This window comes from Sus scrofa, chromosome 13, assembly GCF_054392235.1.
Source record: "Sus scrofa isolate SSC_HxYL_T2T_F1_AM1 chromosome 13, Sscrofa_HxYL_maternal_Yorkshire_Landrace_v2.0, whole genome shotgun sequence".
Taxonomy (NCBI): Eukaryota; Metazoa; Chordata; class Mammalia; order Artiodactyla; family Suidae; genus Sus; species Sus scrofa.
Genome location: NC_139395.1, coordinates 87,011,945 through 87,032,491, shown reverse-complemented (window position 1 = coordinate 87,032,491; position 20,547 = coordinate 87,011,945). Strand labels below are relative to the sequence as shown.

The following is a 20,547-nucleotide window of genomic DNA, read 5'->3' as shown; positions in this document are numbered from 1 at the left end:
CCATATGCCACATGTGTGGCCCTAAAAAAAAGACAAAAAAAAATTAAAGTGGCAAACTCTATGTTATACACATTTTGTCACAACAAAAACAATTCAAAAAAAGAATAAAATTATACATTAATAATTGTAACATTAATAACTAAGACCTTTCCAAATAAAAAGAGAAGTAGACTAATAACAAACACAAATATTAAGATAACTTTAGAGAAAACAAATCTTCACCAACAAACATTTCTAAAAATAATAAGGAAGAATTAAAGAGATAAAATTTCATCATGATTCAAATCTGAGTATTTGGTATACCTTCAATCTTCATACTAAACAAAATATCCTTTAAAAACTACATTTAATTTTTAGTTATTTAATTTTTTTCTTTTTAGGCCACCCCATGGCATATGAAGTTCCCAAGCCAGGGATCAGATCAGTTGTGACCTATACTACAGCTGTGGTGACACCCAATTCTTAACCCACCATGCGGGCAGGGGATTGAACCTGGGTCCCAGTGCTCCCAAGATGCCACCAATCCAGTTGCACCACAGCGGGAACTCCCAGTTATTTAATTCTGCTTTGGCCATGTGTTTCTTTTTTAAAAAGTCCTGTTTGGGTGGAGTCCCCATTGTGGCCCAGTGGGTAATGAACCTGACTAGTAACCATGAGGTTGTGGGTTTGATCCCTGGCTTCGCTCAGTGGGTTAAGGATCTGGTGTTGCTATGAGCTGTGGTGTAGGTCACAGACATGGCTCAGATCCTTAGTTGCTGTGGCTATGGCATAGGCTGGCAGCTATAGCTCCAATTTGACCCCTGGCCTGGGAACCTCCATACGCCAAGGGTACAGCCCTAAAAAAGACAAAGACAAAAAAAAAAAGTCCTATTTGGGGAATTCCCATTGTGGCTCAGCAGAAACAAACCCAACTAATACCCACAAGGATGCAGCTTCGATTCCAGGCTTCACCCAGTGGGTTAAGGATCTGGTGCTGCCAAGAGCTGTGGGTATGGCGTAGGCCGGCAGCTATAGTTCTGATTCAAACCCTAGCCTGGGAATTTTCATATGCCGAACTGTAGCCCTAAAAAAAATTAAAAATAAAATAAGTAAATAAATAAAAATAAAAGTCCTACTTGGTAATTCTCTTGGGAGTTCTTGGGAGATCTTTAAAAGATCAATTAGCCATCTTAAAATATTCCCAATCCTGTAACACTCATGATAAATCATCTTCAATTCAGACACAATAACAAATACAAAAAGTCCAAAGAAGAAAAGGTTAGAGAAAAAAACCTCAAAAGAACAGAATTTATGAGAATGCATTAAAAAAATATTAGCAAGTCCATAAAACTAAAATTTCAAACAAAAAAAGTCTGCTTATGGAGTTCCTGTTGTGGCTCAGAGGAAATGAATCTGACTAGCATCCATGAGGATGCAGGATCGATCCCTGGCCTTGCTCAGTGGGTTAAGGATCCAGCGCTGCCATGAGCTGTGGTGTAGGTCACAGATGCAACTCAGATCTGGCACTATTGTGGCTGTGGTGTAGACCAGCAGCTACAGCTTTGATTGGACCCCTAGCCTGGGAACCTCCATATGTCATGGGTGCGGCCCAAAAAAGGCAAAAAAAAAAAAAAAAAAAAAGGTCTGCTTAAAGACTGCTAAGCATTTTTCAGAACTTAAAGACCAAAGATTTTGGAAATTTGTTGAATCTATAAATCTTAGGTACAAAGTTTCTTTCAGACAACGTATTAGTGAAAAACGGTCTGGAACTCTATTCTGCCAAGCACAAAATGTTCAGTGACACAGAACGATCGATGACATAACTAAGTGGGCCAAAGAACAGGGAGCCCCTCCCCAGCAACCCAAGCTGCTGTAGTCTTAACCCACTGCACCACAGCAGAAACTCCACAGCAGTGTTATTCATAATGGCCAAAAAGTAAAAACAACCCTCTTACCCGTCACCTGATGAGTGGCTAAGGGTGCTATTAAATATTCCTTACTTTGGAACACTATTCCACCATAAAGAACAAGTAAGCACTGATGCATGCTGTCATGTGGATGAGCCTGAAAATACTGTGCTCAGTGAAAAGAGCAAGGCACTGGTGCTCTTTATACCAAGGTCCAGAAGAGATGTATGTACAGAGAAACAGAAAGTAGACTAACGATTGCCAGGGGCTATGAGGAGGGATGACAGGGGAATATGTAGGGGGGCAATGGGATAGACATTGATAGGTACAGAATTTTGGGGGGCATGACAAAAATGTTCTAAAATAGATTGTGGTGATGATTGTACAACTTTATGAATATACTAAAAACCACTTAATTTTATGCTGTAGGTTGTGGCTTGTGAATGTTATCTTCATAAAGCTGTTTAAAAAAAAAAAAAAGCACCACCTGGGGTGTCTTCTACCACAGGGCTGCAACTGAGACCACATCCTAAGTCCTGATGCTGTGGTGCAACAAAGTGACTTCTGGAAAGAAACCTCTGCGAAGACTCCTTAATCCCAGGGGGCTACGTTCCACTGGAGAGGAAGCCTCACTATTTTCTGGAGTTGGGTCAGGGCCAGTCTCTACTTTAATACCCAAGGACCTTGCCACCAAAAGGAAAGGATTTCTTGAGGTTGCAGAGGGCCAGGGCAGAACCACCTCCTCTGGCGCCCCTTGGGGACTCTCTGCCCTGTGCATGGGCAGAAGTGGCCTGGAGGACGTGGGGCTGCCTGTACCTTCACAATCACTCCAGGCCCTGCCACTTTCAAGCTTAACCCCATGCACTAATGGGCCTCCTAGGAAGCAGTGCAGGAGATCAGGGTAGCAGGGCTTGCTGCCAGATGGCCCCAGGCTTGTGGCCCAGGCAAGTCCCCTCCCCTCCAGTGAGATTCTGGAGGTAATGTGCACTGGCAGGGTTGCCAGGGGTCCTGAGAGCACCAGATGACCCAGACAGAGTACTCAGATGGTTTCCGACACAGAGGGAGCACTTGATTGCTCAGAATCTCCACCCCACTTCCCCTCAATCGGGAGGTCAGATGTAGGCTTGAGGGGCTCAAGCTTAGCAGCTCCCTTAGGAGTGAAGTTTGATAGGCATATCATGTCAGATGTTGCCAAACTGTGCAAATGTTCCAGATACATCACTTCCCATCTAAACCAAAACAAGCACTCTGGATTCAAATCCCAGCCCTGCTTCCAAGTGGTGTGGCCTTGGCCAAGTTCTGCATGTGAACAACGAGAAAAGTAGTCCCTTCCCATTAAGTTGAGGTGAGACCAACAGTGGGCCTGGTGCAGAAAGACCCTCAATACCTGCTGTTTCACTGTGACCACTGCTACTGTGACAGTACTGTGATCACCACCACAGTAAACTGCCCGCTAGGCCTTGGCACCAAAATCTTCTTCTAGAGCATCCATCCCAGTTCTGGCTACCTCATTCAGCAGACCCCGGGAAGACCCACACTGTACATCTTCCCTGAACTTGGGTAGCTACAGTCTGGCAGCAACAAGCAACCCCCACCTCCTGCAGGCCCGGATCACAGCTGTCTGAGAGGGTGAGGGCCAAGTTTCCCAGGCCCTACTGGGCAGGTTCTGAGATCAAAGCCACCTTTCTATGAACTTTTTTCCTCCTGGATGGGACGAGACTGAGAGATCTTGGTCCTGCCTGAAGCTGCCTGGCTCTGCAGGCCTCTATCTGCTAGGCCCACAGAGAGGGAGGGACGTGTGTCAGCAGAGTCCCTCAGCAGGGGGCGCCACTTGTCCAGGCTGAGAGCCCTTCTGCCAGCTCTCAGGCTGAAGCCAGGCCTGATGAAAGCAAAGTCCAGAAAACTGACAGGGTCTGTGCAACAGGGACGCCAGGCTCACCAGGCCACATGTGCAGTTCCCAGACACTGCCCAGTAGCCAGGCTCCTCTCACCACGGCTGGCCTGGACCTGTACAAGCTGCCTTCCCTTCAAGATTGCAGAAAACACGGCGACAATGACAAGCAGTGGTTTTGTCAAGACAGCATTACAGGGATTCAAAAAGGGACTACAAGCTACTGCCACATGAACTTGAATGGTGCACACAAATCCTCATTCTGAGCGAGAATGATCATGTGAGTGGGAGGCATGCCCCATAGCCAGCAGCATGGCTCAGTAGAGACCAGCTCCTCAATATAGGCAGGTCTAGGTGAACCAGCAGCCTGCACTGCTCACCTGCTTTGGCTCCAGCTCTGTGCTGAGACACCTATGGCCTTGCGGTCTCACTCCCCTGCTGATAGGAGCACATGACCTCCGGGGCTCCACTGCAGGCTTGGAGAGGGTTCCATACCACCCCTAGGGCCCTAGTGCTGCTGGGACCGGCCCCGACACTCATGGAAGTTTTTGCTGGAGAGCTGGAGGGGTGTGTCCTCTGGGCCCCCATCCTGAAGGGAGGCCTAAGGGGGGAATAGGGGAGGTGTCAGAGTGGCTCCAAGAAGGTCTGGGCCAGAAAGAAATGACGGGTTTCACTGTCAGTGACCTGGGTTCTCATCCTGTCTTTATGATCAGGGGCACACATGCTGTCATTCTGTTTCCTCATCTGAAAAGTGAAGTCAGGATATGCACCTCCCAGAGTCAGGATTAAGATGTAGCTTAACAAAGGCCATGTTGTCAAGGATTGACCCACTTGACCTTACCTCTGCCCATGCCAACCAAATGACACAGTCACACCCCACTGGAACCCTGGTTACCATGGGGGGCCCTCATATGCAGAAGCAGGGAGGCTGCTGTGTTGGTGACTGTGATGGGGTGAAATCAAGCCACTTGAATACTTCCCTTGAAACAAACATAACCGACCTACACCGCCACCCTGATTCACAATGTGGACTGAAAGTGACCCTGGGGGAACAAATGAGCCTGGTCAGAAGGTGGAATGGCCTGTAGTACCTGATGACACAGTTGCCTCGGTTGGATGCAAAGATGACAATGGGGGCGATGGAAGACTCCAGGGCCCGGTGCAAGTAGGTAAAGCACTCGATGTCCAGCATGTGGACCTCATCAACAAAGAGCACCCCCGGGACCAGCTCGGCCACGCCCTGGTCGATGTACTTGTTCACCACTTTGTTAATCTCCCCTCGGAGTTTATCTAGGAGGAAGGACGCACAGGCAAGGTCAGTGAAGACACCTTTCCCCCTTTCCCCTACCCAAATTCAGTCCAAGCCCAAGTTTGGGGCTGGGTGTTACTGTCAGCTGTGTGACCCAGGCAGACTACGTCCCCACTCCAGTTTCATCTCAAAATAGGGGTAATCTTACCTAAGAGTCACAAAATCGGCAGCCTTCCCTGAAGATGTGTTTTGTTAAGTTTGTAAATGGATTCTACAATGCTCTGCATGTCTCCACAGGGCGTGTGAGCCCCAGTCTGCCACACTCCCCACCAGGCCTTATTATCTCCTGTCCACCCAACTCTGCTCCCTGCCTCATCCCTGTTTGGAGTCCTGGAAGCTTACATATGCGAATCTCCCTGTTGGGCACTCAGTAAGTGACCCTTTCTCTTGGCCCTGTGAGACAAAGCTTCAGTTAATTAACTTTCAATCAAGTGTCTGGGGGAAGGAATAGGGTGGTGGTGAACCCTCTTGGGGGGAAACCCGTGAGGAATGACAGGGTCTAAGGAAAGGCCCCATCTCTGAGCTCACGAGGAGCCTCTCCAAAGCTGAATAACTGTCCCAGGTCACAGTACTCATTTATCAGCAGGAGGGAGAAGCCCACAAACTCAGCACCATTGATGACAGCATGAAATAGGGATGGCCCAAACTGCGTTAATACGGAAACTGCTCTGGCCGACTCTAAAGGGCTCAGATGGCTCCAGTGGCTGAAACTTTCAAGAAAACAGAGCTTTAATGTTTAATATTTTCAGGTTACAAATCTATGGGTGGTAATTAGAAGAGACGAGAGTATACCAGTTGGCAAGAGAAGCAGGTAAACTACAGGACCACAATGGGCAGTCACACTCCCACCTTGCCAGGGACCAAGGAGCCAAGCATGCCATGAACTGCAGGACACGACTGACAGGCTCCGTCTTTGGGATGAGCGTGAGGACCCCAAGGGCAGCCACATGCTGTCAGGGTGGTGAGGAGTGTGCCTCCCTAGGCCTGTGCCAGACCCCCAGCTCTGCTTCTTCTCTCACCTGTGATCTCAGTCTTCTTTGGCTTCATGAGCTGACCCATCATAGACAGGATATCTTGTCCCCCCTGCACAAAAGAAGATTCTGGAGTCAAGCAGCTGCAAAAGGCCTCAGCTCCACCATCCCCGGAGCCCTGCGTCAGCTGCCCCATCCACTCGACAGGGGTCCTAAGATGCGTAGACTTTGGGCACCTCCACTGGAAGCCTGAGGAGCTTCTTGACACAGAGGAGTTTCTAAGAGGCTGACCTGCCAGAATCAAGAAAACACCTCTGTGGAAAGTATAACCACCCTCCACCCCTATCCATGTCTCTTCCCAATTCCGAATTCCTTTATTCCCTGGACATCCAGCTCTCTTAGAACTCAATTCTAGCCCACATGCCATGCTGTCTCTTGGGAGGCTCCTCCTTGGGGCGTCTGACCCCTAACCCCATCCCGATGCTCCAGCTCCCAGGGACAGATGGACTGTCAAAGCACCAGGACGCAGCCACTTGTGTTCCCCTGCCTCCCCTCACTAAACTCAGCTACAGTCACAGCAGCCGGTCCCAGCCAGAGCTACACAGAACCTAGAGTCCATGTTGTACTACAGCCGGCCCTACCAGGCTCACCCTCCTGTCGGCTGCTTGCAATGCAGCAGCAAGAAGCCAGCAGTCTGTGTTCACCTGAGGCTTACAGGCAGGCCCCAGGATACAGGGTGTTCAACAATGAAAGGTGGCCAACATTTCCTGAATACTCACATCTGATACTCAAAACAGCCCCGCCAGGTGGGAAATATTATGCCGTTTTCACAGAGGAGCAAACTCAGAATCAGAGAAAATCACAGAAAACCCAAAGACCCAAAGTGACTATTAGCCAAGCCCATTAGTGTCACAATCCCTGAGGTGACTCAAGTGAGACTCTGTCAGGTGAGTGGCTCCCAGCAGGGTGGTTTGGGCACAGCCATTCTGCAAACTGAAGAGAGATTCTTCAGCAATCTCTTGGCTGAGGACTCCAAGGGAAAAAAAAAAACCACCTATAGATCAAGCTTCAGGACAGAAAGCCTATTCCCAGGCTAGTGAAGAGGTGGCCTCTTTTAGGACAAAGAGGAAACCAAACCCAAAGCCCACAGGCAGGGAAGAATCAGAATCTCTAAATTGCATACTTTCCAGAGGTGGCATAAAGTCACTCTGCACCTTCCCTGCCTGATTAGTCAAGACACAGGTATCACCTTCCACTCGCATGAGGAACAGGTACAGTTCCAGCTCAAAACTATAAAACTGGTGATTGTGGGAGTTCCCTTGTGGCATAGCAGGTTAAGGATCTGGCATTGTCATTGCAGTGGCCTGGGATGTTGTTGAGGTGCGGGTTCAATCCCTGGCCCAGGAAATTCCACACGCCACAAACAAAACAAAACTGGGGATTCTACTAAGCAGCGGGAAGACATGGCTTTGTCAGGCTCCCTGAAATCCTAAGAAGGGCTCAAAGAACACTCCTCCCCTCTGCCATTAATATCCAAAGCATCCCAGGCCCAAGCCCAGTGCTGGAGAGGAGCCACAGGGGAGCTGGCCAGCTGGGCTGGGAGAAGGAACAATGCACAGGAAATCATCTGTGACTAGAGCATTTGAATTGGAACAAAGGAGCCCTTCCTAGCTCTTGTCGATTTTAATTGCTGAACATTACAGACAGAAAAGGACTGTCTGCCCTAAGAAGATGCAGCAAGACTGACAGTTGGTCTGGAGCCTCCAGCATACAAAATGTTCCTGTGCCAGCAGGCCTGCTGCTGTCCTACCTGGGGCCGTGCGTTGGCCACATCCAAGTCATGCAAGGTCACATCCTGGATGATTTCCTTCTTCTTGTGCACATCCCCCTTGGGCAGGGGGACATACTCCTCAGCTTCAAGGTCGAATTCTGTGGCGTAGGTATCGCACCTGCCCTGCCTCTGCAGAGAGAGAGAGGCCCGAGGCCTGGGGAGTTCCACTGCCAAGTCCCCAAGCGGCCCAGCGCCAAGTGAGATAAAAGTCCCAGGTCCCAACTGCGGCCCAACAGCCGCCTTGACAAACTCCAAACGTGGCCTGCTTCCCTGCTGCCCAGAGGAGGCAGTATCTGCTCATCGCTGTGCTCCAAAACCCAGTTGAAAAACACCCGATACTCTCTCCCAGAATCTCCCCCCTCCTTCCTTTTAACTGTATGCAATTTCTGATAAAGGGCAAATCCAGTACATTAACTGGAGATGGAGGGGCTGTTCAAGACTCTTTTGTAGGTGGGTGATTTATTGTATGATATGAAGTATTATGCTCATCCATTAAGCAGTGAGGAACTCTGTACAGGACACTGAAAATCAGATATAAAAAGAATGCCAACTAATGCAGCATTCCTTTCCACATGCATATATCTTGGGAAGAAAATACCAGAGAGATAAAAGGAAGATTAAATACCTTGTGCATTTCAATTTGAAAATGACTACAGTTCTTTCGTTTTCTCACCGTTCTCCCCCTCTAAACAGGTTTTAGTATTTTTCTAACAGACTGTCTCTGTTTTAATCATGAGAAGGTTAAAGAATGCAGATAAAAGGAAAGCAAACTTGACTAAACATAAAGGAGCAACTGCTGACCTTCCATCAGTATCACAAAAGACACCAGAGTCCCTCCCCACACACCCTGGACCCAGGAAGAAAGGAAGCCACTTCCTGGCCACCTGGGTCTCCTTGTGGCATTACCTTCACAGCCCCACTGTTGGCTTCAATGTAAATCACATCGCCAGCCTCTACTCGCTCTTTCTGCAAACTTTCAAAAATGCTGGGGTCCAGCTTTAAAAAAAAAAAAAAAAAAAATAGTGAACCAGAGAACACATTCACATATTGTATTTATTTCTGACATATTTTAAGGTAGCTTTCTGTCAGAGTGTTGAGGTAGCTATGACCCTATGGAAAGAAAAAGAACGTGTGTATACGCACACATGTGTCAGCTTGTGTGAGACTGGCTTTGGGGTTTCAGTGCCCAGTGAAGGCAGGAGAGGGGCACGAAGGGAGACCCAAGCCACTCATTGCCTTTCTTCCCAAGGTTGCAAACTGGCAGCTATGGCTCTGATTGCTTGCAGGTAGGGCCCATACTGTCCACAGGACCACAGACCCAGACACCCATTTTGAGATCGCTTCCCCTGCTTCAATTCTTCACTCTTCCCATGTTAGGCAGGCGTGGTGTTTTTCTGCAAGTGAAGCATGCTAAACCTGCTTACACTTCGTGGCTGGCATTCTGTGGGCCTAAGATTTTGGACAAGCCTCTCTGAGCCTCAGTTTCCTCACCTATATAATGGCACCAGGGGTGACCACCATCACAGACGTGTAAAATTCAAAGAAAACATAAACCAGGATCTTTCCCAAGCCACTCAAGCAAATCCCTGTGTTTGCTCCCTTGAGCCCATCTGCTTATGTCTCCAGAAAAGTAAAGTAGCACATTTTGGAACTGATGCCTTTTTCCAGATCATCCACATTCAGGCTACCCTACGTGATAAATACTCTAAGACAGCATCTTTTTAAGGGGTCAATATTTAGAAACAAGTTTCTCGCAGTTAAACTTCGAAGGGAGCTGTTACTCTCCATTAAACTTTACATTTTATATATGAAAAAACTTCGGCTTTGTTTAATCAAAATTAAAAGGGTAGGAGTTCCCATCGTGGCACAGTGGTTAATGAATCCGACTGGGAACCATGAGGTTGCAGGTTTGGTCCCTGCCCTTGCTCAGTGGGTTAACGATCCGGCGTTGCTGTGAGCTGTGGTGTAGGTTGCAGACGCGGCTCGGATCCCGCGTTGCTGTGGCTCTGGCGTAGGCCAGTGGCTACAGCTCCGATTCGACCTCCATATGCTGCGGGAGCGGCCCAAGAAATAGCAAAAAGACAAAAAAAATAAAATAAAAAAAAAAAATAAAAGGGTAAAAACCCAGGACTCAGCGAAAAAAGCCAGATATAAAAGTACACATATTGTACAATTCTATTTACATGAACTGTTCAGAAAAGGCAAATATATAGAAACAGAAAGTAGATGAGTGGTTGCCAGGGGCTGAGGTGGCGGGGGGAGGATGGGGAGCTATTGTCAATGTGTTTCTTTTGGGGTAATGAAAATGCTCTAAATTTGGACTGCGGTGATAGCTATACAACTTTGTAAACAGGCTAAAATTCCTTGAGTAATACACTTGAAATGGGTGAATTTTACTTCAAATGAGAACTCAATGAAGTTGTTACAAAGAGTAACTAACCACAGAAGGCACCCATGGCTCTACCTCCTTGGTGAGGTGGGCCCGAGGGCCCTGAGCATGAAGATGGGGGGGTGGCAGGCCCCTGGCGTAGGGCTGGGATGAGGGAAGGACTCCATAAAGGTGACAGCACTTCCTCCTTCACACTTACATATCCGCAGATTATTTGAACTCTGTCTCTCCAAACAGCTTGTACATATGCTTAAAGCAGCTAGAAGCACTCATTTTAGAAGCAAAACATTCACCCTTTTGTTATTTTCTTAAAAACAAAACAAAGCTGTGCAGAACAGCTTTATGAATAGCTGAAATAAACTGCATGCCTTATTTTATCTAGCCTACTTTGTATAGTACACATTCTTTTTTTTTCTCAATCATTTTTAATCAGTTAATTTCCCAAATGAATTGACTGAAGATGTAATTACTGGAAAGGTGGCAGATCCTACCCAGAAATCTAATTAATACAGAATGGAAGAGATGAGGAGGAGGTTTAAGAGAGAGAGATTTGCAGAGGCAAGCTCCTGAGATGGAAACCCTGTTAGGAAAAAGAAAAATGGCCCTTAGAAGAAGTGACGTTTTTATGATCTCCATAAAGCAGTGACCAAGAAACCACCTTACAGAATCAAAGAACCATAAAATCACAGAGGAGAGCAAAGATGGAGAAATTATATGGTCAGTCCACTGCAGTTCACAGATTGGAAAATGGAAGCCCAGAGAGCTCAACTGACTGCTAAAGGTCACACAGCAAGCTGGAGGACAGACAACACAGTGGTTAGGACTCAGAGACTGCTCTGCCACTAACTAGCGGTGTGATCCTAGGATACCTGCTTAACCTCCCCACAAGCCTCAGCTCCTTCATTTGTAAAATGAGGAAAATCACACACACACACACACACACACACACACACACACTCAGATTTGTTGAAGAACTTGGCCCAGGGCACAGACAACAAATGGGAGCAATGAAGATAATTTTATCCATTATTCCTAAGGCAAAGCCATAGTCAGATCACCCCATCTCACAATAAGATCAAAGCTACCACTTTTGAGGTATCTAACTTAGGTAACCGGTGGCATACCCAAAGCTACAACTTTTATCCTTTAAATAACTCTGTGAGAGAGGCAGTTATTATGGAACAGATAAACTACCACTCAGACAATGTCACTGCAGGCCACAGTGCTGTGAGCTGCAAAGACTGCAAACCCCATGCTCTTCCCCAGGCATCCCTGCTGTTGGAATCCTCAAGGCTTATAAGACAGGAGTCCTATAAGCCAGGGCCTTCCCCACTGCTACCATCAAGGCCCTCTAGAGAGCCCTGGCCTCAGCAGAACCAACCATTGAAGCTACCACAGATTTCTAGCCCCGACACACAAAAAGGACCGTAGCCAGGAATCTGCACTGGGGCCCTGGGGAGCTTGCCACCCCCCATTTTCAACTCTCACCAGATGGCTCAGTGCTGCCTCTCCTGTGAGCATGAGCATTGGGATTGAGTCAGTGCCCAGTACTTTTGATATGGTCAGTGTGAGATGCAGGATGGTCTGCACTGCTCACGTACTCACATGCATAGCTTCCTCGACATCAACAAGAAAAGAGCCATCTTTACTGAGTCCTCTGTGTGCCAGCCCTACCTGACACGGGACATCCTCCAACTCCCAGGACATCTCATCGCCCCCACCGAGCAGACAAGACAACTTCAACTCAGAGATCCCGCCGCAGAGGAGACCTAAGGTGTGCTCACTTTCAACTGCTTGGTGCCCTTGGCCGTCTTGAGCCCGATAACCACGTGGCTGATAGTCTTGCCATAGCCCCCCATCGGGTTCTCCGTCTCGCAAGGCGTCAGCTCCGTGACCTCGCCTTCATAGACCTCCTTGGTCTCCTTTATCCGCAGCCCTGGAAGAGAGCGGGGGATGAGTCCTAGTGAGAAGACGGCTGATCCCCTCTCAGTCTTTCAACAGCCTTCTTAGCCAGGAAACCTCCATGTCCCAAGAACGGACACATCAACTTCCCTTGTCCATAAGGCTAGGGAGGGAAGTGCTGTCCACACACCTGATAGGAGTTGCTGCTCAGAACACAGAGAACTCATCTCTTTCACTTTCTCAGAAGGAATGTCCAGGTTCAGAACCAGAACTAGGCAGACAAGCCATTATCCTCAAAATGGTTTCAGACATCCGCCATGCCTCCCAAAGGGGGGAGGCTGAGCTTAACTCTAATTCAGTCTCTGCTTCACTAGAGCAGCAATGACCTTTTTTTCTTGCATTTTGGACTCTGGAAGGAATTTTTTTTTGTCTTTTCAGGGCCGCACCCGCGGCATATGGAAGTTCCCAGGCCAGGGGTCCAATCAGAGCTGTAGCCGACAGCCTATGCCAGAGCCACAGCAACTCAGGATCCAAGCCGTGTCTGCAACCTGCAACACAGCTCATGGCGACGCTGGATCCTCAACCAACTGAGCGAGGCCAGGGATCGAACCTTCAACCTCATGGTTCCTAGTCAGATTCGTTAACCACTGAGCCATGACAGGAACTCCTAGAAGGAAATTTTTAAAAGCAGTGGAATAACTCACTACATCTCTGTCACTATCAGGCCTGAGCAAGGTAGAAGATAATGAGAGGTGCATGCCCACGGCAGAGGAGAGCAGCCTTGCCATGCCTCTGGGCCTTTGGCCGCTCACTGCACACCCCAAAAACACCCAGCTGTCATTCAAGATTTGTAGTGGGTTGTTCTAAACTCTTCCAAAGTTATAATTAATCTCCAAAGCAACCCCCCCATACCAAAGCACCGTATGGTTTGACTCTCTCATTGTAAACATCACCCACGTGAGCTATTCAATAAATGTTTGCTGTCGAGTTCATGTTGTGGCTCAGTGGGTTAAGAACCTGACAAGTATCCGCAAGGATGTGGGTTCAATCCCCGGCCTTAACAGTGGGTTAAGGATCCAGCACTGCCGTGAGCTGTGGTGTAGCTTGCAGACACAGCTGGGATCCCACGTTGCTACAGCTCTGATTAGGCTGGCAGCTGCAGCTCCAATTTGACCCCTAGCCTGGGAACTTCCATGTGCCATAGGTGCAGCCTTAAAAAGACACCCCTCCAAAAAAAGAACCTGATTAGTATCCATTAGGATGCTGGTTTGAACCCTGCCCTCACTCAGTGGGTTAAGGATCCGGTGTTGCCTTGAGCAGCGTTGTAAGTTGCAGAGCCAATTAGGATCTGGCATTGCTGTGGCTCTAGTGCAGGCTGGCAGCTGCAGCTCTGATTCGACCCCAACCCAGGAACTTCCATGTGCTGCGGGTACGGCCCTAATAAATAAATAAATAAATACATGTTTGCTGTCAATTAATTTTTAGAACATGGCTGATGTCTTTTCACACAATGTTTTTGCTGCTTAAAGCACCTTTCCCTCCTTTTTGGCCTCAGACTTCCACTTTGAGGCTCACCCCCCCTTTACAAAGCTGCCCTGACACACCATTCTTCCCCACCCTTCCATCATCCCACCACCTCCCCTTACCCCCACACCCTGTTCCTTCCCGGGCATAGCACCTGCACACAGTCCACCAGGACCCGCAGAGCTGACTAGCCCCCAAGAGACTGTCACCACCTGGGCTGAGGGCCTAGCCCCCCTAGCACATGCGACTGGATAAATCAAGGAAGTCACTTAGGGGTGAGGGGGTATCATCAGGCAAACCAGTCAACCAAAGAAATCTTCCTGTGGATACTTATACAAGTTCTGTATAAAGCCTGAGATCTCTAAGGACGCCACCCCAGGATATACCATGACACCCCCAATCTCCATACTACAACCCAGATGTCACCTGGACCAAGTCCCATGTCTGCCTGGGTCGCAGAGTAGCTAGAGGGGTTGTAAGGAGTTTCTGGAGTTCTGATAAGGTCTGTTTCTTAATTTGGGTGCTGGTCACAGTAGTGCACTGACTTTATAAATTCACCAAACTACACAGTTTTGATTGATGATCTTTTGCTTCAATAACATTTACACTAACATATAAAAAAGGAAAATGGGTTTTTCTAACAAAGCAATGATAGTCATTAGTAACAGAAGGTTTTCTGAAGAGAAACACTTATCACTGAATACAGCCTCTCTGAAAACACATAACACATACATACTCATGCACAAATTCTAACTCCCAAAGTCGAGGTCAAGAGCTATGAATGGCTTCCTCCAAAACCACAGCCACGCCACAGCTAAGCTATCAGCTATTAAATCTATTTTCAGAGGATTCCAGAAACTTCAAGAAAGCCATTCTAAGTCACTGTGCCTACCATCAATTCAAAGGTGAGGATGGGTGATTCTACCGTGGCTCATCAGGTTAAGAACCCAATGTAGGCTCCATGAGGATGGGGGTTCAATTCCTGACCTCCCTCAGTGGGTTAAGGATCCGACATAGGTCACAGATGCAGCTCGGCTCTGGTGTTGCCATAGCTGTGGTGTAGGCCAGCAGCTGTAACTCGGATTCGACCCCTAGCCTAGGAACTTCCATATGCTGTAAAAAGAAAAGAAAAAACCCCACAAACTGAAGAGGGAAAAATCCTGGGGTAAGATTAAGTGAAGATCTGTACCGAAGTGACCCCTGAACTTGGGGAAAGCTGGCAGACCACACCAACACAATCAACAATGAACCAAGGCTGCATGACTCTTCAACCGCAGAAGCCATACTCAACCCGGTCCACAGAGGGCTTCTGTCTCTACTTCACAGACACGGGAGTACCCTCCAGAAGTAAGAAGGGGCCTTCCCTCCTTGGGGTAGACCCAGGACTGAAGTTCAAGTGTCCAGGACCTGTTTCCTCCAACTACACCACAAAGCCAGCTCAATGACAGCCTTTCCCACAAAACTTGCCCTGTCTTTTCCCTTCCAGTTAACATGTGCCCACAGACCTCATCACCCTCTTTCTGCCAGCCCTTGAGTATGACCCCAGTTTCTATCTAGTTTATATTTTGCCCAAAGGTAAAAACTGAAACACAAGGAAAGGAGTATCCATTGTGGTGCAGTGGAAACGAATCTGACAAGGATCCATGAGGATGCAGGTTCTATCCCTGGCCTTGCTCAGTGGGTCAGGGATCTGGCATTGCTGTGAGCTGTGGTATAGGTTGCAGATGTAGCTTGGATCCCTCATTGCTGTGGCGTAGGCTGGCAGCTGTAGCTCCAATTCAACCCCTAGCCTGGGAACCTCCATATGCCACAGGTGCGGCCCTAAAGAGCAAAAAGCGCAAAAAAAAAAAAAAGAAATAAAAAGGGAAAGATGGATTAAAAAGATCTAAGACACATACCAACCAATCTATTATATAGACCTTTATTTGTACCCTGATTCAAACAATAATACTATAAAAGAAAAAACACAAACAACCTAAATGTCCATCAACAGAGCACTGGATCAAGAAGATGTGGTACATGTACACAATGTAGTATTACCCAGCCATTAAAAGGAATGAAATACCAGCATTTTTAGCAACATGGATGGACCTAGCAATTATCATGTTAAGTGAAGTCAGCCATACAATGAGACACCAACATCAAATGCTTTCACTGACATGTGGAATCTGAAAAAAGGACAGACTGAACTTCTTTGTAGAACAGATGCTGACTCACAGACATTGAAAAACTTATGGTCTCCGGAGGAGACAGTTTGGGGGGTGGGGGGAATGTGCTTGGACTGTGGGATGGAAATCCTGTGAAATCAGATTGTTATGATCATTATACAACTACAGATGTGATAAATTCATTTGAGTAATTTAAAAAAATTAAAAAAAAAACACAATGACACTTATGAGACAATTTGAAATTTGAACACTAACTAGAAATGTGAATTCTGATACTAAAGAATTCATTGTGAATTTTTTCTAGGTGTAAAAATGGTATTTTTAAGCCTTTATTTTCCAGAGATACATACTGAATATTTATAGATAAGAAAGCAAGTCTGGGAATCCCTGTTGTGGCGCAGCAGAAATGAATACAACTAGGAACCATGAGGTTGCAAGTTTATTCCCTGGCCTTGCTCAGTGGGTTAAGGATCCAGCGTTGCTGTGAGTTGTGGTATAGGTTGCAGACACGGCTCGGATCCTGCATTGCTGTGGCTGTGACCAGCAGCTGTAGCTCTGACTGGACCCCAGCCTGGGAACCTCCATATGCTGTGGGTGCAGCCCTAAGAGCAAAAAAAAAAAAAAAAAGAAAGCAAGTCTGCAATTAATTTCAAATAATGGGGGAGAGGCATAATTGGGGCTATAAATCAATCCAGATTGAGTATGAGTTGAAGCTGGTGAAGAGGGGCCATGGAGGAAGTCATCATACCACTTGACTACTCTTTGGGCACTTGAAATTTTCCAAAGTAAAAAAATTTTTTAATGGAAAAAGAAAAAATAATGAAATACTACTAACTCCCAGATTTATTAAAATTAAAAAGACTGACAACACCAAGAGTTGGTAAGGATGTAAAACAAGAGGAAGGTTTATACTGCTGGTAGGAGTATAAGTTGGCTTAGAAACAACACGGAATTACTTCCTAAAGATGAAAACATGAGTACCTGTGGTCCTGTACTTCAACCCCTCTGTACATTCCTAGAAGCCGGGGTGCATGTGTGCACCAAGGGACACAGCCAGCAATGGTTACAGCCAAACACTGGGCAACTCCAATGTCTATGCGCAATGAAAGAGATTAACTGCACTGTGTATGTTCCTACAACAGAGGACTATGGAGCGATGAGAAAGAATTAAGGCTACATGCAACCACAGGGAAACCAAGACAGAAAGACAGATGCAACCTTATGGGTGCTTTGGAGTGCTGCCAATATTCTTTCTTGACTGGGTACTGGTTTCATGATTTTTCTATTTATAATTATCCAACAAGCTATATACATTTATGTTCTGTGCACTCCTCTGTATGTATGCACCGAAATATCACATCACTTAAAAATATATATACTTAAGTAATGGAGTTCCCATCGTGGCTCAGCGGAAACAAATCTAACTAGCATCCATAAGAACACAGGTTCAATCCCTGGCCTCGCTCAGTGGGTTAAGGACCTGGCATTGCCGTGAGCCATGGTATAGATCGAAGACACGGCTTGGATCTGGCATTGCTGTGGCTGTGGTATAGGCTGGCAGCTCTAGCTCTGACTTGACTCCCATCCTGGGAACCTCCATATGCCACAGGTACAGCTCTAAAAAGACCAAAAAAAAAAAAAAAAAAAAGAAGTATATATATGTAAATATTTAAGTACTGACCCAGTGGGACCCTATAAAGGAGGAACACTGTTGGCTTAAGCTGAGGGAGCACTGCCCTCAGCCTCTCCTGGGTCCAATCTTGGTTCTCACCCTGTACACTTGTCTGACGGGTTTCTGCAATCCCTCCAGCTCTGACTGCAGTCAGAACACCTGCCTTTGAATCTCAGCAGGTGGAACCCTGTCATCATTATGAGTTTAAAGCTCCCCAGATGATCCCAATGTAAAGCCTTAGGTGAGAAACACTCATCTAAAGAATGAAGAACTCTGTTCTGCTCGCAATATGGAGACAAAGTACTCTGAGGGCGGGATGCCCTGATATGGTTTGGGTATCCTCACATTCAAGCCACCTTGGTCCTGATAGAGAAATATCCCAGTGGCACAAAGAAACAGTGCCCATGGGGTCAGACACTCTCAATCACTTCCCTCTTTCAAATTTCGTCATTATCTTATCACTGAGTTGTTTGCCTCCTTTCCCCAGAAACCCAATCAGGACAAAGCCTCTCAGATACTGAAATTAAGAAAAAGTTTTACCCGACCTTCATTCAATCTGATAGCCTACAAATGGAAGTCTTGGAATAGCCCCAAAAGAAAGGCTGCATTTCATTTTTACCTCACCAAATTCTTAGTTTCTGAACATCAAGACAAAAACTTTCCAAACAACATAAATGTACCAGAAGATTTTACTTTCAAAATTAACTTTGATTTTTTTTTTAATCAAAACTTTTATACCCACAGAGATAAGTTCCTTCAAACAGAATGCTTCCCTCTATTTACTGGTAGATGACTGACTGTGACATGAAATTCCTTGACGGGGGGAAGAAAGGCATTCCCGTCTCCCCACATTTGTTTAGAAGTTGCTCTGTGCTGACAAGCAGACAGGGATGTGGGTGATGGACAATGAAACCGGCTGTTCGCCAGGAAGGGGCCGGGCTGGTGCTATCTCTGGCAACGACAATGTGAACGACACAGGTTTCATCTGCTGGCTCAGGTTTCTAAATCCCTGACAGGGACCTTCATCACGTCAAGGAAACAGCAGAGACTCCTTGCTTTTTATTTCTGGTCAGCTTACCGCTTCCTCCCCACCCCCTCTGCCACTTCACAGGAATTCAAAGGCAGAGGAAGATGGGCAGGGTTTCTTTTTAAAGATAGTCAATGGCCTGCCTTTTTATTCTGTAGCAGAATCAAGAAATTTCTCTTCACCTTGCTGCCATCAAAAGAATGGTACCGCCCCCTCCCCTCAAAAGTGGCAAATGACAAAACAGATGCCCAGGAAATTTATCTCTATTTTGTCAAATTTCAAAGCATTTAAGATAAATTTAAGAAAACCAAACACATGCATTCACATAAAGGTCAGTTTTGTCACCTTTTATCAATTCAGAAAAATATGTTTTAAATAAATAAAAATACATTTAAAAAGTACTCATGATGAACCAATGGTAACATCTTACTTTTTATCTCATTAATTAATGAGCTAAATAAAATATCTGGCACACATCCATTAAATTTTTGAAAAGTATTCAGCTTTTAAACCAGGAAGAGGGTTCTGTGAGCCATTTCCCATATTATTCCAGGTACAACATAAAAGTCTAAGGAAAACACAACATGTATTAACATAAGCTGAACCTTAAAAAGGTAAATACCTATAAAAAGCAAGACATAGCACCTAAAGTAGGTTCCGCTTAGATAAAGTCTAAATGGGGCAAAGCTAAGCCACACTGCCTAGGACGGACACACACACACACACACACACACACACACGGTGTACAGGGTTATGACTGCCATAGAGTCCAATGCCACACCCATCTCATGCACTGTGGGTATGCCTAGGCGGGGTGAGAGGTTGTCACCTGGTACCAGCCATGATGCCTACATGAGCATTTACTTTATTAATTGTTAAACTGCAAGTATTTTAACACTTTTTTATATGTATGATATATTTCTGTTTAAAATAGGCATACATAGAGTTCCTGTTGTGGAGTATCAGAAATGAATCGATCAGTAGCCAGAAGGATTTGGGCTCGATTATCCAGTGAGCTGTGGTGTAGGTCGCAGATGTGGCTCAGATCCTACATTGCTATGGCTGTGGCATGGGCAGGCAGCTGCAGCTTTGATTCGACCCCTAGTGTGGGAACTTCCATATGCTGTGGGTGCAGCCCTAAAAAGCAAAAATGAAAGAAAATAAAATAGGCATACACACACACACACAAAATCCAATGTTTCATGGTAAAAACCATATCCAGTAAGAAAGATTTTGCAGTTTAAATAATTCCAGGAGTTCCTCTGTGGCTAAGTAGGTTAAGGACCTGGCATTGTCAGTGATGAGACTCGGGTCACTGCTGTGGTACAGGTTCAATCCCTGACCTGGGGAACTTTCGCATGTCACAAGTATGACCAAAAAAAAAAAAAAATCCCAAACTTAGCCTATGGACAGAGCACATAGTCCGGTTTAAAACAAGAGTCTCAAATTCCAGTGCTTACAGAGACCTGGCAGGGACTAGAAAGCAGTAGAGCTGGAAACGGAGACCAGGGTGAGCCAGTGTAGCCAACTCTGCAAGGGAGGGCGCCTGCTTCTCTTGGACCATTGCAGGTGTGTGGGAATGAAAGCTTTTTTCATTTCATAGGACATCTCCCAACTTTCAAATACTGCAATTAATTTAAAAGTTATTTAAAAATATTGTGAAATTCCTGCTGTAGCTCAGGGGTAATGAACCCGACTAGTATGCATGCCATGAGGACACAGGTTTGATCCCTGGCCCTGCTTAAGGATCTGGTGTTGTTGTGAGCTGTGGCACAGGTCGCAGATGTGGCTCAGATCTGGCATTGCTATGGCTGTGGCATAGGCTTGGGGAACTTCCATAGGCCACAGGAGCAGCCCTAAAGAAAAAAATCATATAAGTCAAACAACCACCTATCTCTTGACCAGACACAGACTTTGGGCTATCTTAGCTAAAGGTCCTATTTTCTACCTGCTTCAAAGTGCACCTCCGCTTCTCTC

At 46.4% G+C, this 20,547-nt stretch overlaps 1 protein-coding gene across 8 annotated transcripts in view; it reads right to left on the bottom strand.

The window, feature by feature from the left end:
- The window catches only part of RUVBL1 (RuvB like AAA ATPase 1), a 50,400-nt gene that overhangs the window by 7,335 nt on the left and 22,518 nt on the right, over positions 1-20,547 (bottom strand). For all 8 annotated transcript variants that reach the window (XM_021069443.2, XM_021069442.2, XM_084989643.1 and 5 more), the window contains 5 exons: positions 12,062-12,213; positions 8,795-8,884; positions 7,868-8,017; positions 6,106-6,169; positions 4,869-5,067 (listed from right to left, as the gene is read on the bottom strand). In XM_021069443.2, the coding sequence (XP_020925102.1) occupies positions 4,869-5,067; positions 6,106-6,169; positions 7,868-8,017; positions 8,795-8,884; positions 12,062-12,213 (655 nt within the window). The remainder of the gene's footprint in view (positions 1-4,868; positions 5,068-6,105; positions 6,170-7,867; positions 8,018-8,794; positions 8,885-12,061; positions 12,214-20,547) is intronic.